Source organism: Rutilus rutilus (assembly GCF_951802725.1).
Source record: "Rutilus rutilus genome assembly, chromosome: 2".
In the NCBI taxonomy this organism is placed as follows: domain Eukaryota; kingdom Metazoa; phylum Chordata; class Actinopteri; order Cypriniformes; family Leuciscidae; genus Rutilus; species Rutilus rutilus.
The window spans coordinates 9,599,684-9,621,983 of record NC_140210.1 but is presented as its reverse complement, the minus strand read 5'-3'; the positions used below and the strand labels follow the sequence as shown (position 1 = coordinate 9,621,983).

Sequence of the window (22,300 nt, the reverse complement as noted above, 5' to 3'; positions counted from 1 at the left end):
ATTGTGTCTTGAAATGGTCAAAATCTGAAGTATGTGCATTGTGACTTAACACTCTCAAAAGTAAAGAAAAAAGTAATATGTTGCCCTTTAAAAACTTTTTTATTATAGTAATGTGTCATCATAATTTCTGGATCTTTTATATTTTGCACTGGAAAGTATCACTCACATTCAACTAAAAATCCCAAAACACTGTAGGCCACGTTAAGCCACACATGCTCTACAAATGTGACTCATATTTATTTTAAACAAATGACATGAGTAATGTTGTGTTCATATTTTTGCTGCCATTGTCCCCCTGGCAGGTATTTTTATTCATAACTTATTGGTGACTAAATGCCAAAAAGTGTGTGCTGTGTGTATATGATCCAGGCAGCAGAAATGCCTCCTGTACTCTTATGACGCATTCACTGATGAGGTACCCCCAAACATATTTGGACACTTAATAATGTCTGAAGGTTTTGCATTAGATAACAAAACATTGAAAAAAAAATGTTGTCAGAATTTATAATAATATAATGCATTGACATTCATACATTTTTAAGTGTGGCTTAAGTGTCCAACTCCTGGTTTCACAGACTGGTAGTCCCAGACTAAAATGCATGTTTGAGCTGAAAGCAACTTGCACTGACATATCTTAAAATATATCAGTGCCATTGTTTTGTCTCAAGATGCACATCAGTTAAGTTTTTTATTTTCTAAGGCACATTTAAGTGCCCTAATTGAACTAAGGCCTAATCCTGGCTTAATCTAAACCCTGTCAGTGAAACCAGGCCCATATGTTTTTTGTTTTGTTTTTTGGCTTATTGTAAGAACACTGTATCACTGTATTCCTGATATTGAGACTTCATCAATGTAGTGCACTTGTTTTGATTACTATGATTAAATGGATGAGATACACATTTTACAGAAAATGTTCTCCTTTCTTGTCTCAAACACACTCCTTTAAAACATTCTCATGCTGTTCAGCAGTTTTTGTGTTTCAGATCTGATCAGTAGAACATTGTCTGAACTGTTTTTCGGAAGTGAGGTGATGGGTGTCATTTTCTGAGTGTTTGCATTGGTTGCTATAGAGCAGTGCAGGAATCAACACATGTGACAGTTTCAAAGTGAAGTGACTTTTTGTATAAGTGGACATAAGATGGCAGTATGACACGAGTTGTCTCACTGGAAAACTATCCTGTGCTTATGAGCATAAGAGTCTGGCAGCAGTGCAGTGAGACGGCACATGTATGCTACATGAATTACATAATCAGATTTTTGATTACATATTATTCACACAATGGCAGTAAATGATTCATAATTTATTGATTCTCCCTAATTCTTTTTACACCTGTAAATTTTCCTTTCTAAAAAATCCTATTGTGTCATACCGCTTAGCTTTGACTATATTCATAATATACAATGGTCAATGGTCATAAATTTGGGGACAAGAGCACCTCTCATTTACACCATGGATGTATGAGATAAATAATTATGCAAGTTACTAAACACTACTGATATATAGCTGTGAAACACTTATGTCTTTATCACATCCAGTGACCTTCACTAATTATTGATCTGAACAAAAATATTCCAAACCTGGAAAACTTTGAATGTATAATGTCATCTGTTTTCATGTTTATTTTTGTTTGTTTATGTAATGCAGAGATTCCCATGCCTAAACTTTTTGTCATCCAAACCCCTTATTTATATTAATATATAATTATATATTTGTGTGCTCATATAACATTCTCCACCCATGTTATGTGGTGTAAATTTCCACATCATATGGGACAATGCTTGAAAAGAATAGGAATTTTAATCAAAACATTGGCATTGCTCTTTAAGTCTCAGATACTATGATGAGAGGAAATAACAGCACTAAACTTTGTAAAGCATTTAATCATGTTTACACCCGGTCATATTTGCACATATAATTTAAATGAAGATAGCATACAGTCAATATCATTCAAGAAGTGCTTTGCCGTTTTAGAGGTACATGGAAACAGTTTATTTAAATATCTCAACTTGTTCAACTCGACAGCAGACAAACACAGAAAGCATTCAGGTCATATTTTATTTGTACATTTACTTTGGAAATGGTGAGTGGTGGATGTTCCTTTAAATGCAACAATATGTTACACTTCCATCCAAATGCTTTTTTCAGCCAGTTCTCATTCTCAGACTGACAGATCTCAGAAAACACCATATGGCATTGCAACATTTATGGCCAATGAAAGAGTTTATTCCATCAAGAGTCTCTCTGCCTCTCCCAAAGCTCTCTCCATTTCCTCCACATCCAAAGTGAACAATGTCCTCTCCTGCTGGAGCTTTTCATGCACTTCCGTCAGGTCCCTCATGGTGTTCTGCACTTCCTGGAAGCAAACCGAGATTGACAACATCCTCACTGAACACATTCTAGGTCATGCCATATTCTAGTAGTTTTGGAGAGGTGCACTCAATAACATTTAGAAGGATTAGAACATTTCAAATGAATATTTCATCGGCTGTGGACCTGGCGTTATGATTAATTATACAGCCTCTAGCCCAGCAGAGCAAAATGTGTGTAATTTCATCCACATATAAATCAGTCTTAGTGAAACATTTGTATTAATGTCTGGTCAGTGCCGCGGGACATTCAAATCAGGATAAATAACCTAGAATTTTTGAATATTAAAAACAAAGAATACTGATACTCACCAGTAAATTAGCTGCATGCTCTTGTGCCGTCTCACCGAACAGTTTCAGCTCAGTCAGGAGATTTTGAGAAACGGTCTGTCATTAGAAAAAAACAAAACGGACAAATAATGAATAATTAACTGAGGGGCCAATGTCTGTGACTCCGGTTTAACACTAGCCTTGCACTGTCAGGACTGATTCTCCAGGGAAAACATGCTATAGACTAGAATTAGACTTCATTTGTATTCAAGAATGGAGTCTGACATGCTGCTTTTACCTCAGAAAAGTAATCAGACCCCCCAAAAAAAGAAGCAAATAATCTGGTGTGACGGCATACCAGATTATTGTACAATATGGCTGATTATATAATCAATCCCCATTATATGTGCCTGCAGTGACCATTAGTCCATGTATCAGTATCTCATGTTGCCAAAAAGCAAAGAATCTAAGAAAAATTATTACAGATTTTCTTTTTTTTTCTTTTTATCACACACACACACGGGTTGGACAATGAAAGTGAAACACCTGGTTTTGGTTTAGGGCCTCCTTTTACGGCCAATAAAGCATCATTTCGTCTTGGGAATGACAGATACATGCATTTTACCGTTTTTGAGCTATTCCTCTTCCAGAACAGTGGCCAGGTCACTATGTGATGCCGGTGGAGGAAAACATTTTCTGACTTGCTCCTCCAAAACACACAATAGATGTGGGAAAGACAGTGAAGGTGGACTCATCAGAGAACAATACATGTTTCATCATCGATCCCCCCATCAAGGTCGGTCAGAAATCTAGGAGTAATGTTTGATGACCAGCTGACCTTCACAGATCACATTTCAAAGACAGCTCGATCATGCAGGTTTGCGCTGCACAACATCAGGAAGATCAGGCCTTTCCTAACTGAGCACGCAACACAACTTCTCGTCCAGGCCCTGGTCATTTCTAGGCTTGACTACTGCAATGCTCTTCTGGCCGGACTTCCAGCATGTGCAACCAAACCTCTACAGATGATCCAGAATGCTGCAGCCCGTCTTGTCTTCAACGAGCCCAAGAGGGCCCACGTCACTCCTCTGTTCATCTCTCTGCACTGGCTACCTCTCGCTGCTCGCATCAAGTTCAAGGCACTGACGCTTGCTTACAGATCTATCACAGGCTCAGCTCCCTCCTACTTTCACTCATTCCTACGAGCCTACATCCCTACCAGACGCCTACGATCGGTCAACAAGCGACGTCTCGTGGTTCCATCACAGAAAGCCACAAAATCACTTTCCAGAACATTCTCATTCACAGTTCCATGCTGGTGGAACACTCTCCCCACCCTCATCCGGAATGCAGAATCCCTGACAACATTCAAAAAACAGCTGAAAACCCATCTCTTTCGTGAGCACTTACCTTCATAAAAAAAAAAAAAATCCTTTAAACCTCACTTATCGGGCTTATGCTACTCTGAATAATGCCTGAACCTCGTATTCTGAGCACTTCTTGCGTTGTTATTGTTTTTTGCCTCTTCATGATGACTCGCTTAATCTTAGTCCTAATTTGTAAGTCGCTTTGGATAAAAGCGTCTGCTAAATGACTACATGTAAATGTAAATGTTTCACACTGTCCACAGCCCAAGATTTGCACTGTTGGCAGAACTTGGCACCATTGAAACCCAAAATTTGACATTGGCATGAGTGACCAAAGGTTTGGCTGTAGCAGCCTGACCATGAATATTGACTCTGTGAAGCTCCAGATGAGCGAGTCGAGGTGCACATTTAATTCTGCAAGGAGTTGGGCAGCTGTGGTTTTATGTTAATATCCAGGTTAGTACCCCTGGACGTCTCTTTCAGACAGCTTCCTCTCGCATTGACTCCTGTTGGATGTGGTTCGTCTTATGCGGTGGCAGGCCGACGTTAACCCTGAATACTGTGGCTCTCGATACACCACAAAGACTTGCTGTCCTGGTCACAGATGAGCCAGCGAAACACGTAGTCGCGTACCAACAATTTGTCCCCTTTTGAACTCTGATATGTCTCCCATTATGTTGTGTTGATTGCAATATTTTATGTACAGCTGTGCTATTGCTCTGCTAATTCAACCTTCACACTCAGCTCTTACTAATGGAATGTGAAATCAGTGAAGATTGGCCATGCATATATATGCGTGAAACCTCCCAACACTAGGCTATATTGGCCAGTGTTTCAGTTTCATTACCAAACCTCTGTATGTATGTATGTGTGTGTACATATACACAATTTATATACAAAAATAAATATTTTTCAATAACAAAAATAGCATTAAAGGGATAGTTCGGCCAAAAATGATATTTAACCCATGATTTACTCACCCTCAAGCCGTTCGAGATGTATATGTCAATCTTTTTTCAGACGAACACATTTTCAGTTATTTTAGAAAATGTCTTAGATCTTTCAGTGGTTATAATGTGAAGCTATGGGGTCCACCTCCTCCAAGTCCCAAAATGTGCATGCATCCTTCACAAAAGTAATCCATCCGGCTCCAGGGGGATAAACGAAGGCCTTCTGAGGGTAATCCGTGCGGTTTTGTCGTAAAAATATACATATTTAAAACTTTATAAATGTTTCCGGTAGCGGTCGACGCGCGTTCACGGAGATGGATGCTGGCGTAGGACGTAGCGCAGGAAGCGCCGTGGCGTAGAACGAACGTAGAGTTTTGTTTTGCTCTGCTCTCTGGCTGCGCTGTCACGTTCGTTCTACGTCACGACGCTTTATAAAGTTTTATATATGTATATTTTTACGACAAACCCGCACGGATTACCCTCAGAAGGCCTTCGTTTATCCCCCTGGAGCCGGATGGATTACTTTTGTGAAGGATGCATGCACATTTTGGGACTTGGAGGAGGTGGACCCCATAGCTTCACATTATAAGCACTGAAAGATCTAAGACATTTTCTAAAATAACTGAAAATGTGTTCGTCTGAAAAAAAGATTGACATATACATCTCGAACGGCTTGAGGGTGAGTAAATCATGGGTTAAATATCATTTTTGGCCGAACTATCCCTTTAATATAAATAAAATAAAATATACAAATACAGAAAACAAAATGAGTTACCATAACTTCTTTTCTTTGTTCTTCCTTCTGTTGTGCTGTCTGACCCAACTTTTCCCCTGAAACTGAATTTGAGGCTGTTTAGATTACAACTCAACAGAACACACTGCTCCTCTACATGTGTCAGTCCAACGGAGCAATAAAAAGAATCATCACCTGGGTCAAGGTTTTCTGCAACGAGGAGGACGTGGCAGTCTCGGAGCTGTTTTTGAATTTCTCGATTTTCTCCTTGGAGGTCTGTGCATCGCAGCTCCAGTTCAGTCACTGTTTCCTTCAGAAACACGATTGCTTGAGTATTAAATGTATTTGACTCGACTGACTTCAGCAAATATTCTAAAATATCACTGTACACCCTTCGATTAATTTGTCTTTAATGCATTTGGGCAAAACACTAAATCAATGATTAGTGTAATCACCTTCATTTCTTCAAGCTGTCTTTGCAGGTCTTCATTTGTTGTAGTCAATGCTCGATTCTGCTCCCTTATATCGTTTTGTTGGCCATATCTTGTGGTTGGCCTAAGAAAATCAAAATAGTATACATTTTCTTTTTTATACAGACTGGACAGTATTATCTTACTAGTAGTAAGAACGTTTTTTATTTGATAGGCAGACTATCATTTCAAACCATGGTACTTACACTTTCAGAGTCCTGTGCTGGCTCTTCCTGAAAAAATATTAAATATATATTACATTTTATTTAAAATAAAGCTAGGTATTGAGGTAAAGGAAATCTTTGCGGAACGTTTGAACAAAGATGCCCACTTATTGTCCGTGTCGTTCTTGACATGCGCGGCTCTGGGCTGTGCAGAAATCGCCGCGTCTTTCATCTGAACTCTCTTCATCTCTGAATGCAGCTTTCTGGAGAAACAGAGAATGTACTGCTTTTAATATTTAAGACGAATATTGTCAAGAAATAATGTTTGGTTGATCTAAAAAAAATCTATTTTCGAAACGATGTACATGTCACACTTCGCTTCTGTATCTTGTCATGTCAACTTTTTCTTACCGTAAATGCAATGCGATTTCTTATCTCACATCGTTAATCTACAGTCATAAAAAAATTATTTTAAAGTATGTATGAATGTGTAATAAACTTACCACACTCAGCTAATATCGACCTGCAAATAACGTTTTAAAAGCGCCTTCAATTTTCAAAATAAACCACGTCACTTCCGCTTCCTTTACAAACCCGTTTTGACTGAGATTCATTTCTAACGTTAAAACTAAATGTATGTATATACAAATATATAGTATTGTAAGATTCTTACAAAGGAAATTAATCCAAACAAAAAGAATATCACGCGAAAGATGTTTTATTTTATTTAAATGGTTAATAATATTATCTTCCGCTCCACTAGAGGACGCGAGAGCGGCGTGTCTGGTATCACGCCTCACGTCTAGTCAAGCGTGAGGAAGAGACGCGGCGGTTGATTTCAAATTTTGCGAAGAAAAAAAAAGACAAGCAGCGAATGGAGGGAACTTACTTTAAGGTATTGCGCTTTAATTATTATTTTTTCAACTGCAAATCTGTCGTGCGATGGCTTATATGAGAGTAAAGCATGTTTTAAACTCGTTGAAATACCGAGGGCTGTTTGTTTTCTTTAGTGTAATGTTGCTGTTGTTTTTATGAGCGTATGAATGTCTCGTCTGACAGACAAATACACACACACTGTCACCGGATTCAACAAAACTTGAGGAAATACAGTACTGTTACTGTAATGTAGATCATATTTAGTATAGAGTCATTAAAACAAATCACCCAAACGTTTCATTTCAGGTTACTTAATTGTGTTTCTCACTTTTAATTTAGATTTAGTGCGCTGTATTATCCACATGCATTGAAGATGGAGCCGCTGAATTCAGGGTAAGTTGATTGTGTGTGTGTGACTGTGTGTGTGCAGACCGATTTGCCTAGCTTTGGATGAATAATGCATTCTTACACTTATTGATTTTGTAAAAATGATTGATTCGATCCGCGCATGTCTAAAATGTTCAAAGGTTCTTTGATGTGTTTTGCTTTTGGGAGCGTCAGTTCAAACTGAATAACGTTACAGAGTTGAGTTAGCGTTTTGATACACCAATAATACATTTCCATTTGCATTGCTCTCTTGCAGATGACAAAAATATTGTATTTGTATTTATGAGCTCACACCTAAAGCAAGTCTAATATTTTAGCATAATAAGCATTGGTTTCAGTAGCCTTCTGTCACATCGTGGTGGTATGATTCAGGAAACCTGCACAGAATGCTTGTCATCAGCTTTTCATTTATTATAAGCTGCTGACTTGCAAGTAGTGGAAGTAAACTCTTAATGAGTCTTTCTTTAATATCTTATATAATGATTGTGTAAATGCAATATATGTAAAGAAGCATTTATATGAGTTGCCTTTTGCTTTGAGTTGATCATTTGTTATTCATAAAATCACTGCCATTCTTTGAAAATGCAAAAACATCTTCTTAAACTTGTATACTAATCTAACTCATATTTTAACGTGGCGTTGTGCACTATGAATATGACAAATTGCTTTCAATGTTCTCTATTTGCAAGTCTTATTGGGTAAAAGCATCTCCTTGATATATGTAAATGTGCATGTTTATTAAGTAAATGGTTTTCTTTCCAGGTAATATGTTATGATTAAAAAATATAATCCTAGTGTAACTAATCCTGCTGCTTTTTCCAGCAATGAGGCAGTGAAATCCTCAAGAAGGAGACTTTCTTCGGTAAGTATCCAGTAGTCTATGTTGTGAATATGTGACATTTTCTGATGATTTATCCTTTCTGGTGTTTTTAAAGTATAATCCAAATGGCTTCACTATCGTCACATATTAGCTTAGGATGAAATTTATGCTGTTTTTACACAGTAAAAAAAAAAAAATTATACACCGTAATGATAGGTGATTTAAGCTTAAGTGTCCCAATTTACCTGTATTCACTCTATTGCTGCCTGCAAGTGTCTTCACAGTTTTAATACATTTCTAATTGTCTCAAAACAGTAAATAGTTCCTCTTGATTGTCCTCTGACAGATTTTAAAAGCTTCTCGGACATCTATGAAAGTACTTGCATCTGAGCAAGAGGAACAAACGGTGATTAAGGTACAAACATTTGAATAATTTAGTTTTGTTTTAATTCTTTAAAAAATAAAATAAAATAAAATTACTATGTGTGTGTTTATGAAGGAGGAAATTGCCAAACCTGTAGAGAAGAAGAGAAATTCGCGAAGAGTGAGTTTTGCCACTACAAATAATGTTCGAGTCTTTACAAAGTAAGTGCAATAATGTTGATCCAAAATAATGTTGAAACTAAATATGTTAGATAGTTCATTGACGATGTCTAAAACTTCACAGCGATGCGAAAAGTGAATCTCCTGTTCTGGCATCCATACAAAACACACATGTTGGTGAGCACTGATCAGTTTACTTGTTTAAATGTTTCTTGTTTTTAACTTGTTCTAGTTTTTATGTGATGTAATTGGTGAGTCATGGTTAAGGATTATGTGTACCAGTTCTGTCAAATGAGTAGTATAAAATATTTCTATTGCTACTTGCATACCGGTATATAAAACACTGACACACTGTTATTTGCTTTATTGTGTTCTGTTAAATTTATCAGGAGATAGACCAGATGAAAAGTAAGTAAAAGATTTATACTATTTCATTGTTTTCTTTCTGACATGTTGTTCAAGTTTAAACTTGTTTGATGGTTTTGTGTATCCACATGAAGATATATGAAAATCTGTATCTTTCCTTTTTCCTCTAATGACAGGATTCTGCATTTTGTTGATGAGGGAAATCACCAAATCAAAGGTAGTTTTCAAGAATAATTGTCAAATATTGCTGACCAATTGGGACAATTGTTCTCCAATTTTGTTCACAGTGCATGTGTTATTATTCAAAATACAAGTGTGTTCACTTATGCGTAATTGCATAAATGTTGTTCACTGTAACAGAATCTATTGATCTAATGCTTGTGCTTACATACTTCCTGAAAATTATTCTCATAGTCAGAGAGTGAACCACTAAACCTTTCCATTTCTTTCAGGCCTGGAGACTTTGTTGAACACTCCTCTTTATCTATCCCAGCATAAGGTAAGTACTAATCTAAGGCTGCAGAGGCAAAAATATTATGAATTTTTCAGACTTCTGCAGTTCGTGACATCCCTGATTAAAGTAAGGATATGCTGCCACAGACATGTAATTTGGAGTGTGTGAGCGTGCAATATTTGATGATTGTCAGTAACTTTTTGTAATGTCTCAATGAAACCCACCTTGTCTTGACACATGCTGATTATTTTGACCTTTCTCTCTCAAATTGTAGGAGAATTTCTTCTCTGATCCAGTCTTACAAGATGACTGTGTGGATAGAACAATGTTGCTCGGAGAGAATACCGGATACATGGATATTACTCAAAGTCACACTATCACAATTGATAAGGATTATGAAATTGAAGAAGAACCAAACTCAGATTGTAGCTTCAAAGTGGCTCAGACAGTCTGTGGTGATCTGAATGTTGCAAGTCTGAAGGGTTTGCCACGTGAAGCAAAAGCAGAGAGTAAAAAAGCTGCAAAAGACCCAGACTTTAGTGCTTTTCTCGCCAGCATGTGCTTACCCACTGTAAACACCATTAAGCCCCCAAATTCAGAAAATGAGCTTGAAAGTGTCTTCTGTTCAGCCAATACAAGCACAATGGAAATTGATAAGGAGAATCACTTACCACCTTTTTTAATGAAGCAACATCCAGGTGGCAAGGGTAAACCAAACCAACCACAGGGCCTTCAACGTAGACGATCCCGTGTTACTTTTTTTGAAGATGACGATATAGAGACAACCATGAGTCACACTGCTGTAGTCGAAACCAAATATGATGCTCAGCCTCTTGCACCCTCCATTTCTGAAAATCAAGGAAGTGTTAAAGTTACAGGAAATACCACTCGCAACGTCCAGGCTGCTTTGGATTGCAATAGATCCCATTATTTCTCTGAGGATGACAATGCGATGGAGATGACTGGGGCATTTGATTTAGCTGTTCGAGAAAAAGACCACACAATGAATATGAAGGAGCAATCTCAGTCTCCAATTCCCAAAGTAAGAAGGATGTCATCCTTTAATGTGATTGGAAATGGGAAGACAACAGATCAAAACATAACTGGTTGTTTTCAGAGCAATCTCTCAATAGTCAAAACTGCTAATTCTGATGATATGGAGATTACTGGGGCTTTAGATGTATCTGTTCGAGAAAAAGAGGACATTCTGTTTCCCAAACTAAGCCGTATGTCCAATCTTGATGCTTTTGGAAATGGAGAAATAGTGGATCAAAACAAATCTGGCAACAACTTGATAGCTCCAACTGCTAATAATGATGTTACGGAGAAGACACCGTCACAGGCTGTTGTTTTCGAGGCCAAACCATCAAGTGGAAACAAGCCATTTAGCAACTCAAGGAAGAGTTTCTCTCTTGCGTCTGTATCCAGAACTGTTCAAGAAGATGAGCATGCAGGCATTATCAAGGAGGAAGCTCTGCATCCAATATCCAGAGGAAGCAAAATGTCCTGTTTTAATTTGGTTGGAAATGAAGAGATATTGGATCACAGCAAATCAGGCCACCTCTCAATTGCCCAAACTCCAAATTCGGATGATATGGAGATGACACAGTGTCAATCTATTTTTCCCGAGGCTAAACAGGTCAGTGGAGACAAACCCTTAAGCAACTCAAGGAAGAATTGGCCTCATACATCGGTATCCAGAACTGAAGACGGTGATGGGATGGACATTACTCAAGGGTTCACAGGGCGTATAATACTAAATGCTCTTTCAGCCACCAAGAATGAAAGAGGTGAAAGCATTCTGATACCTGCTACATCACCTAAACATAATGAGAGTGACAGTATGGACTTGACATGCCAACCAAGTACTTTTCCTGGGATTTCACCCCCAAGCCATGATGAAATGGAATTGACTGGATGCAACACTATGAACATCGACTCAAACCGGGCCTGTTTAAGAAGTGCTGATACAGGTACAGTACCATTCTCCGCTAATCAAACTATCACTGTTGTTGTACCTATGGAGATGACTGAAGTACATATGGCACCAGTCAGTGAGCGAAAGCATAAAGCTTTAATGACTCGAAGAAAGTCAGGAGCAAGGATGGTGTCCTTGATGTCTTATCCTGAAAACACTGAAGCTGATAACTGTCAGACCAATTTCTCCAACCCCGATGACATGGACATGACACAGTGTCATACTCAGACTGTTGTGCTTGAGGCTGAATACGGCAGACCATTCAGTAAATCAAGGAAAAGTTTGAACCTTGTATCTACATCCTCCACTCATGATGTTGACGGTATGGAGATAACCCAGGCACTCACCGGGAATATCATGTTAAAGAGCTTTGTATCCAATAAGGAAAGGAAGCATGAGAGTAATCTGTTACCTACAGCACAAAGCTGTCAAAGGCAGGATGAGTCTGACTGCATGGAACTGACATGTCAAGCCAGTGCATCAAATCTAGCTATCCCCTGTGTTGATGATGAAATGGAATTAACAGGATGCAACACAATTGTAGTTGACTCAAAAAGCACATTGGCAGCAAGTGCTTCAGAGATCAAAGCAAATGAAAGTGCACTTTGGGCATCAACATCTGTTTATAGATGCACAGTGTCAAGTGAAGAACAAAATGAGGTGATTGAAGCTGCCAAGTGTGCTATTAACCATGTCTTACCCTCAAAACATGTTTTTGATCTTGATGGCAAAAACCTTAAATGCAACAACACAGAGACAATGTTATATGACCCAGCTGACATGCAAGTGAACAAATACTGCGAAATGGCACATCCAAGCAACGTGATGACGACTGATGACGAAAATGACATGCAGATTACAAATATCCTAACAATGCCCATTGAAATGGAGAAAAGTGTTTCGTTTGACCAGAGAGAAGTCAATATAAACACTTCCAATAGTTCTAGAAATGAGGAGAGTCAAGCTCTTTGGTCTAACAAGGAACAAAGTACAAGCTCGGTCCAACATGAAGGTTCCTCCTCAAATGAGTCCGTAGCTGATTCCTTCAGTAAAGAAGAACTAAAACCTGCAAAAGCAAGACGGAGAAGTCTAGCAGATTTCCAAATGGAGCTTCAAAATATTTCACGACGTATCCAGGAAGAGCAAAAAGTGATGACAGGAAGCACAACTGCGCCTCTGCCTTCTTGTTCCTTCCCAGAGATTTCCCTTAAAGAGCAGCGTGAAACTGAAATTTCTACTGAGCCAGCTTCAAATGTCACGCCTAATGTTAAGCAGAAAAATAATTCTGTTCAAAATGAGAAGACCACACCTTTTAGTCTTAAAAAGCCGTTCTCATCAAGGTTGTCATTGTGTGGTATCGTGCCAAAACTACCGAAACGAGCTACAACTGTAACTCCAAACAAAACTGTGACCATAGGCACTAATGATTTACAAAGTCTACAACTAGAGAAACATTTTGATGTTGTTGAACAAAATAGCAACTGCAAAACAGTCAATATTAATGACGAAGAGTTTCCTGAAATGAGCAGTGAAGAAGATATATCAGGGAGTCTTGAAAATTGGCCAATTAACAAGCAAGATGAACTGGATGGTTCTTTGGCTGTACCTATAAATGAAGAGCTTTTTGAGGATGATGTCTTTGAGCCAGGCACGAGCACGAGTCCATGTTTTAAAAGACCTTATCCAGAGGAAGATCCTATTACATCAGAACAAACCAAGAAAGCCTACATTTCTGACATGGTATGATTTTATTTAAATTTTTAGTTTAATACTTTGATTGCTTGGTATTTCCTGCTACATGCTTAGAGGTTGTTCTGTAATAAAGTGTTAAGAATGGGCTCTATTGTGCATTATTATGCTAATGCCTGAGATTCTGTCTCCTCAGGGGCCTGACTGTCATGAAGCTGCTGTACAGTGGGAAGGTAATTTTACAAGGCATGCTGCTCAAAATCCCAAGGCAAAGAAAATTGAAGATACAGGAGTCTCTGAATCCAGTGAGTTGCTTGTGTCAGTTCTCAGACATGGTGAACTGTTTATGCACTATAAAATTTAAGAGGTTTTCAATGTGGTTTATTTTTTTAAAGAAATGTGATCTGCTTTACAGCTTTCAGATACTCGCAGTTTGACTCTCATATGGATGGGACGCTGGATAATGTATTAGATTTCAACAAGGTAGCAATATTCACCCACGCTTGCATTATATCCCATATTAGAAGGATTTGTTTGTTTGTGTATCCACTAGGGTTGCAAAATTCTGGGAATTTTCAAAGATAGAAACTTTCCATGGGAATTAATGGGAATTTAAGGGAATTAACAGGAATTTATGGGAATATACTAGGAATTTTCAAAGTTGAAGGTTGGCTCTTCATAGGGAACTTAAATATAGTTGAGGAAAGTATATTTTAGCATAATCTTGACTAAAACAAACAGATGCCATTCAAATACACTTGAATATCCATGCCATTCCTCAATCACATGCACATAGCACACTGCTTACTGCATGGCTATTGAGACCACATCCCCTACTGGCACTGTGCATGCCTCCATCACATGCACAGAAGCCCAAAGCACAAGACTATTGAAGGCACACATTTGAGCCTGTGGACTAAACAAAGTGAAGTAAGTTTTGATGATATTATGGGGAAATATATTTATTAAATGTTTAAATTGCAAATATCACATACAAATGTATTCATCTAGTAGATAGCAAGCTGATAAGTTTGATGCTAAATAAGATAGCATAACTTTATTTACCACATAAGTAGGGCTGGGCGGTATGATGGTATATATCGTTACCGCGGAAGAAAATGTCAACCGTAACAGATTTTTTAATTCCGTGTATACCGCGACATGTAAATAAGTAGGCGTGGTTAACTCATGTGCAGCGTGCGTGAGACTGAGACACTGATATTTGTCAAAGAAACATGAAAAACCAAGAGGATCCACAAAAGGAATTACGTTTTCAAAATTAACGTGATATTTTCGGGGGGAAGGCGCAGAAGTCAACTAGAGCAATGCAGCACACTGAAAGTTTAGAGAGACGCACATGCTTGCAACGGGGCTTACTTGACAACAAGTTCATATATCAATATTCTAACGAATAGAAATAACCTTAAATAATGTATCTATCCGTCTCTTATGTGTACAGTTACTTTCAGAGTGGACGCGCAAGCGGTTGCCGTGGTAATATGGAATATTTCCAAAATTCCCCAGCTTAACTTCCCATGTGGAAATTTACCGGAAACTTTCTGGAAATTTACCGCACATTTTCCGCCCCTTTGCAACCCTAGTATCCACTATAGTTGTTGTTCAGGATCTGAACAAACCTCTAACCATAGGTATTATACTTTGCTGTGTAACTTTTCCCAGAATGTAAATGCGACGGACATGAATAATACGTTAAGTTGTGTGCTTTTGTTTAGGGAAGGTGTGCTTGTGCACCCTTACATCCTTTGCATGTGCAAGCACCACTTACATTTTCTTTTGAAATTATAAAAATCTGGGTGTTTATCTCATTCTTGTATTTCCAGAAACTTGAGGACGGAAGCATCACAGTGAATGAGTTCCTAAGCCACTTTGGTATCAACTTCGTCATCCACAGATCTAGAGCAAGTGCTCTTCCTGACAGTGTAAGTGGTCTGGCTCTCTTTGTGAACATAATATGTGACAGTTTTTAACACATCTTTCCCTTTTCAGTGTAGGGCTGGTGATACACGCACAATGGAAGATTTGCTCAAAGAGAAATACATATACCATCCCAAGCAGAGAGTGTATGAGCAAGACTGTAAGAACCTCACTGAGATAGTGGAGAGGTACGTACTAGTTTGGTTTTGATAATGCTGTAAGACACTGTCACTGCAGATTTTTTGTGTGTGTGTTTTTAACTGACAAACTATTTTTGTGAATTATTTTGTGAAACTAATTTCTCCATAGACTTAAAGAACAAATGCCTGAACAAGAGAAATCCCTGGGATGCATCAATGGAGCCCTTCAGCAACAGATATGCACTCTCTCTAAAGAACAAGTATGTTGCTTTTATTGCCAATCTTGGGTCATTTTATGTTAAATCGTTAAAATCATAGCATGTAGCGTTCATCTTTGAGAAGTCTTCATGCTTGTTTGTTTTCCTCAGTTAAAAAGCTTTGGATCCAAGTTGAAAGAGCGAAGACTTTACTTTGGAAAGAGAAGCAAGGCACATTCTCATGAAATTAAAGGAATCTTGTACTCAGAGCTCATTAAAACTACACAGGTAAAGGCATTTTTGTTTATTTTGAAATGTTGAAAAGTGAAATTATTCTTTAATCAAAAAATTCCTCTTTGTTTCTCATCTGAACATCAAGATTAGAGAAATTCTGATACATAGAGCCTAAGAAATTTCTTGATGAGCGCAGTTCCACATTTCCAATGAAAACTGTAATTAGAAAGGGCAAAATGAAGGACTTAACCTTTTTTAATAAAAAAATTAATAAAAAAAAATCGCAGCCATAAACTTGATTTACTGCTGCTAATATTTTTTTGGACATAATTAGTTAGTGCAAGATCATCAGTCATCAGTATGTTCAGTCTGTTTTCCCAGAAGAAAGGATTGTACATTTTAGATAAATGTATCTGCTAAATGTTATTTTTGCACATAACTTTTATTAACTTTTTATTTTGTTAGAGGGCCTCAGTGCTAGCCGACATGAACTAAAAGCCTTAACTGCTGTGTATCTGAATTTCCCTTATATGATTAGGATGCAAAGCAAAGCCTGATATCTAAAATCAAAGAGACAGACGGAATTATGGAAGACTTGGATGGATGCATTAATGATTTAGAAACTGGTATGGATTTTTTTTCTCTGCTCGGTTTCATGTTTGAATGTATGTAATATAAATGTCAACATAATCATAGTGAAATAACTCACTGCTTCTTCACTACACTAGAACTTGCAACTGTAGAGGCCATGATTATGGGAGATCATCTTGATGCGCCTCAAACCAGACCAGCCTTAAAAGCCAAGGAAGAGGGTAAATTTACTTCTATACTATTGAATTTTCCAGCCTTGTGAAGCTAAGAAAGATATAATGGTGTTTTTCCCTCTCTGCTGACAGATTTGAAAAGGCTTAATTCAGATATCACTGTGAAGGAGAGGTATGTTCTTCTATCCACACCATAAGGAATGTGTAACATACAGATTTTTGTTGAATGCTGAAAATGCTAATCATTTCAGGGAAATTGGTGAGCTGGAGATTCAGCTTAGGAATTTGGAGGGCCAACAGGAAAAGCTGCGAGGAGAATCAAGTAGCCTTAAGAGTCATCTTTCAACCTTGAACAGGTTTTTTTTTCCCCTTTTGTTTAAAATCCATTGTAGAGGCACTTTGGCATCCTCTGACAATAACAAATGCTATACTAGAAAGTACTAGATGTTTGGTTCGGTTGGTGAAATATTTTATTTATTTTTTACCACTATACCTATCCCATATATTTTGCTATGTAAATAGATGTTGTGCTGATGAGGTATGATGATTTGTCTTTCAGTTTGAACGAGTGGCGTCTTGATGCGACAGATGAAAGGGGGGCCTTGTTTACATTACTTCACAATACTGTGCATCTGCAGGTGAACCTGCAAATACCTGCTGGTGAGTAAATTATCATCTAATTACTCCTAATGGTTTTTCATCATTATCATCACATTCAACAGTAGCTTATAATACTCTCATTTCTCTTAGGAACGGAATGGATGACTGAGGATGTGGAGCGAAGTGTAGATGTATGCTTCCAGTTGCAGCTGGATGGTGAGTGAACAATAAATCAGTTTATTTATGTATTTATTTATTTATTATTAAATATTTGAAATCTACTTATAAAAAAAAATTCCTGATGGTGATTACTTTTTTCTTTCTTTTTTTTTATTCAAGTGGAAAAGTCTGAGTGTCATGCAAGCATGGTTCACAAGTTACTTGCACTATACTGTCAGTCTCAAAGTCAATGGACACAGAGGTACCCAACTACCCGAAATATACCGGAGGTAAGCATGTACATTGTACATTAATATTTAAATGAATGTATCTAAAATATTTATAGACATTGTTTTGCTACAAAGGTATATGAGAAAATATAAGAACAAGATGAGAAGTCTCAGTGTTGTCTGGTCATTTCTCAACAGCTGCTTCATGACATTAGTTTGGTGGTGGGTCGTCTCAGGCTCTTAGGCGAGGAGATTCACCGGCTGAAGAAGTGGGGAGGATTGAAGCTTCGCATCCTGAAGATCACCTGTATGGACACACAGTAGGTTACACCTTTCAGTGCACATTTACTAGCTTACTACTCATGCACACGTGGTGCTTATGTGGATGACATAGATTCCAGTTGTGACATTTCCCTCATCCCTAATTCCCTAAAAAAAATTAAACATGTGTCAACTTAAAACCTCCTTCTTTTAAGAAAGATTGTATTCATGATGACAAATTAATAACTGTAAAGCATCTTTTTTTCTCTCTCTCTCTCTCTCTCTCTCTCTCTCTCTCTCTCTCTCTCTCTCTCTCTCTCTTCTTTGTTATTGTTTTTACTTCTTCAGAGTTCATATTGTCTTCTCAAGCCTGAAAGCGTTTGAAAAGTTTGAGTTAAGTCTGATGGTCACTCCAGACTATCCCTTTGGACCACTTCACATACAGGACTTCAAAAAACACATGGGGAATACAAGGTTTGAAAGCAGTTAACATTTATTGATCACAATAGGTTTAAATGTTATCTGGCTTTGTGAGTGGAGATAACATCACCGTCATAAGACAGGATTGTTATTAGAAAGAAATATTGTGAAGTCTCTAGGCAGCGTTTAGTGAAACACAACAGCATTTCGCATCTAATCGTTCAAAGAAAATGTGTCAAGTACAAAATATTAATCTGTAATATAAATTGTAACTTAGTCTGTTTGACAGAAAAGTTATGACTATGATATCAGAACGTTTCCTCTTCACCACAAACCAATTTTTACTTTTATATTTTAGTCTAAATGCAATTCTCATTGGTGCTGAGAGTCAATATTTTGAATACATTTGAATAAATCATATATTTTAAAAAGCATTTCTCTCAAGATCATTAAGTTGCAGTTGCATCGGATGCAGGTTCCATTTTTTTCAAACAGCGACCCCTAGAGTCACTGTGGAGTACTTGTATTTAACATTACTGTCGTAAAATACCACTCACGCAGAGCCGTCTCTGCACTCTTCCGACCGCGCTTTCTTCGTCGACTCTGCCATGATTCACGTCTGAAATGCGTTCTAGTGTCCTCCATAGAGACTGCATCATATGTTGTTGATGTATGTGACGTCGTGCCATAAAGCAAGTCGTGTTCCTCGCGAGATTTGTCGGGGCGTCACCTCTCAAACTTGCATTGCTGGTTTCGCCCTACAATGAGTTTGTTTACCATCGAAATGATTTCGAAGCGGTTATATTAGGGTACAAATCTTGCATAGTGTGCCTTTAACTGACAAGTGTTCCTTGGCACATGGAACTGTAAATATTACCAACAGCTACATTAATGTTCACTTTATAGAAGCATTCACATAAAATGTTAATTTTGTGTTACTCTTGTGTCAGTGTTTTGTGCTTTCTGTCTTCTGTAGGTTGAGTCAAATTGAAGACATCCTATCATCAGTCAAACCAGCCAAGAACTATCTGACAAAATTCCTCAAGAAGATCCACGACGATCTCCTGTGCTAAAATCTCAAGTCTTGTTTACTCTTTTCTTTTCGGTCTTTTAAATGTTTGTATATATTGATGTTTGTATAATCAAAAAATAATAATAATTAAAAATGCAGCCACAAACCACACTAAGTTTGCTCGCATTCTTTACATTTCTTGGCCCATTATTATGACTGGATCCTTGTATGTTGTTGTTATGAATCCAACCATTAGAATATTATTTTAAAAAATCAGCCCTGTATACTAGTAATAAATATAATCACATATGAAGAATGCAGGTAATCTTGGTGATTGGTGTGAATGATGGCAGTGATGCTCCATGGCCCCCATTTTTGCTCTGCTTGATTTGGATGTTCATTATGGTTTAAGTTTGGAAATGTTTGAATAATATTTCCATAAATTAATGTTCCACATAGAAAATCATCCTCTTAACCAAGTAGCATAATTCAGCCAGAAACTAACCTGTTACAAGAATATAAGATAAATAATTATATTACCATAACATGCCATTCCAAAAAAGGATGGTAATAAACCGCAACTGTTCATTGTATATCATGTTTCAAAAGGCTAGTTTGGCCTCAAGCCCAACCAGCAATCTCCTATTTATAGATGTGAACAGAAGAATGATTTTTGTTGTGTAGAGCTAATCATTTGTTACTGTCAGCTAGCTGTCAGGTAATCAAGATTTAATGACGTGACACCACAGGAGAAGATTTTAGGAATGATGCTGACCTTTGACAAGACTTGTACTGCATGGAGAAAAATGGATGGGCTTTGTTGATCCCAGAGAGGAAGTTTTGTGCAGCACAGAATGCACACAAACTGAGAGTTAAGAAATGTTCATGTACACAAGCATTACTGCAATGCATCCAGGTAACAGTGAACAACATCAGAGTGCAATAAGACTTAAAGATGTGCACAATGTTGGTACTGACCATGTTTGCAGAATCCATCTTCGGTGGCAGGACTTTTTAGCCCTGAAAACCAACATACAGACTTTGAGTGGCAGTTGTCCCACATCATTTGCTTGGATATACATGGAATGATGGATCCCTGACTCCTTGTCAAGGTAACTTTATATAACACCTTGTGTATTTTTGTCTTCACTATACGATGCAACCAATGTCAACCCAAAGTAGAGTGCCATGAAATCACAAAGAACATAAATAAATCTTTGAAGCAAAGAAATAGATGCCCATTAGCTTAGCATGTTTAGCCTCTAAAGCAATGGGTGAGTTTAAAAAAACCTATCGGCAGCCCTGCTTCAGTGATCTTTAATTACTCTGTCCATGTCGTTTCTCTGTGATTTTTATAGCACTGAATCTCTCTGATCATGATACTATCTGGACACAGTCCAGGAAATTGGGAATGAAGAGGAATCTAGTTGGCTATGGTTGACAGACAGTGCTTATTACTACGTCACAGCTGACATCATTCTGTGATTTACATCATAAAAGAATGTCCTCCACAATTACAGAGATGTTAATGAAAGCAATTGGCCTTACAGGGCACAGAACAGTATTTAAAGGCTTGGATTTAGATTTAGCACAAACAGCTTTGCTTTTGTAATGTGACTCATTTCTACTTGAAACGAGTTGTGTGGACTACTTTTATTGTGTTTTGGGTATTTTAGAAAGCTTGAAAGTCTGCCAAACTTGGATTCACCCCAAAATGCATCTTATAATCAGCGAGTTTTTTTTTTGTTTTTTTTTTGATAATGAACATGTTTTAGATTGTTTTCAAACAAAGCAAAACTTTATCATTGTTTTAGTATTAGGCTTTTCTATGCATGCACTCTATTTGTTTGGCAGGTTTTGAACCCAAATATTGATATTGTGATATCGCAGGTATCTTGTTTATCAAACCAATGTTTGGATATTTTTGTTTTCCTCTTCTCATCAATTTGATCAGGCTGCTTAAAACATCCTGTGGATGTCAAAACATGTTTACTGAGTTAGAGCTATATTGCTCTTATGTTAATGATTCTGTTTCCTGCTTTTTTATTTGGCCACTTTTGTGAGTAGGCAACAGATTGTTTGTTTTTGTTTATTTCATTTATTCTTTCTCTGAAAAGACCTTCATAAGGCAAACAATCCCAAAGACATAAGAGCCGGACAGGCTTTTTTCAAAATTCCATTAACTGAATTACAAAGTACACTGGTATAAGCCTTATTCCCCCTTGATCAAATATTTTACTGATATCATGCCAGCGAATTCTGTTTACTTGTTTACGCTCCCCATGCCATTACAATAATCAAGCAGAATTGAATTTTATTTACATTTCTGAAATGTGTTCTTGCGTCAGAGTGGTGTTTTAGGCGAGTCAGATCCAATATGGATGCACATACTGATGAGTCTACACCGTATATATTGAAAAATACCTCCCAAAGTGTTTCTATGCATGCAGCATTAAAGCTTGATGCAGGTTCCTATTCCTATTATGCATAATTTATCAGTGTATGTTATTTCAAAGGAAAAAGGTTGTCTTAGTAATATTTCATGAAAATGAAATAAATTGCTCAGCACCTAGGCAACATGGACAGGAAAGAAAATGTAAGCTGAAGGTTTGTTATCAACTTGTAGTATATTGGAGTCAGTAAGAGATTTTTTGAAAGAAATTCATACTTTTATTCAGAGAGGGTACATCAAATTGATTAAAAGTGACAGTAAAGACATATAATGCTACAAAAGATTTCTATTTCAAGTAAGTACTGCTCTTTTGAATTTTCTAGTCATCAAAGAATCCTGAAAAAAAAGTCAGAACTGTTTTTTACATTGATAACAATAAGAAATGTTTCTTAAAGCGATAGTTCACCCAAAAATCATCATTTACTCACCCTCAAGTTGTTCCAAACTTGTATACATTTTCTA

At 37.4% G+C, this 22,300-nt stretch overlaps 2 protein-coding genes across 4 annotated transcripts; one reads left to right on the top strand and one right to left on the bottom strand.

The window, feature by feature from the left end:
• Positions 1–1,966: 1,966 nt before the first annotated feature.
• On the bottom strand, positions 1,967–6,902 carry knstrn (kinetochore localized astrin (SPAG5) binding protein). Of its 2 annotated transcripts, none has more exons than XM_084402912.1 (8): positions 6,825–6,902; positions 6,489–6,584; positions 6,364–6,390; positions 6,143–6,242; positions 5,883–5,997; positions 5,730–5,791; positions 2,680–2,754; positions 1,967–2,354 (listed from the first exon to the last, which is right to left on the bottom strand). In XM_084402912.1, the coding sequence occupies exons 2-8, from the start codon at positions 6,566–6,568 to the stop codon at positions 2,223–2,225; spliced, it is 591 nt and encodes a 196-aa protein (XP_084259038.1). In that variant the 5' UTR covers positions 6,569–6,584; positions 6,825–6,902; the 3' UTR covers positions 1,967–2,222. The 2 variants fall into 2 exon arrangements, with proteins under 2 accessions (XP_084259038.1, XP_084259039.1); XM_084402913.1 differs by having other exon boundaries at positions 6,733–6,826.
• A 189-nt stretch (positions 6,903–7,091) lies between these two features.
• knl1 (kinetochore scaffold 1) lies at positions 7,092–19,559 on the top strand. 2 transcript variants are annotated; one of them, XM_084395731.1, is made up of 26 exons: positions 7,123–7,216; positions 7,537–7,590; positions 8,407–8,446; positions 8,751–8,819; positions 8,904–8,989; positions 9,072–9,124; positions 9,337–9,355; positions 9,490–9,530; positions 9,766–9,812; positions 10,042–13,485; positions 13,631–13,739; positions 13,850–13,917; positions 15,276–15,374; positions 15,442–15,557; positions 15,679–15,769; positions 15,878–15,994; positions 16,479–16,566; positions 16,669–16,752; positions 16,837–16,876; positions 16,956–17,060; positions 17,264–17,364; positions 17,455–17,520; positions 17,644–17,753; positions 17,892–18,013; positions 18,303–18,428; positions 19,351–19,559. In XM_084395731.1, the coding sequence occupies exons 2-26, from the start codon at positions 7,571–7,573 to the stop codon at positions 19,445–19,447; spliced, it is 5,358 nt and encodes a 1,785-aa protein (XP_084251857.1). In that variant the 5' UTR covers positions 7,123–7,216; positions 7,537–7,570; the 3' UTR covers positions 19,448–19,559. The 2 variants fall into 2 exon arrangements, with proteins under 2 accessions (XP_084251858.1, XP_084251857.1); XM_084395732.1 differs by lacking the exon at positions 9,337–9,355 and having other exon boundaries at positions 7,092–7,216; positions 9,072–9,138.
• The last annotated feature ends 2,741 nt before the right edge of the window (positions 19,560–22,300 follow it).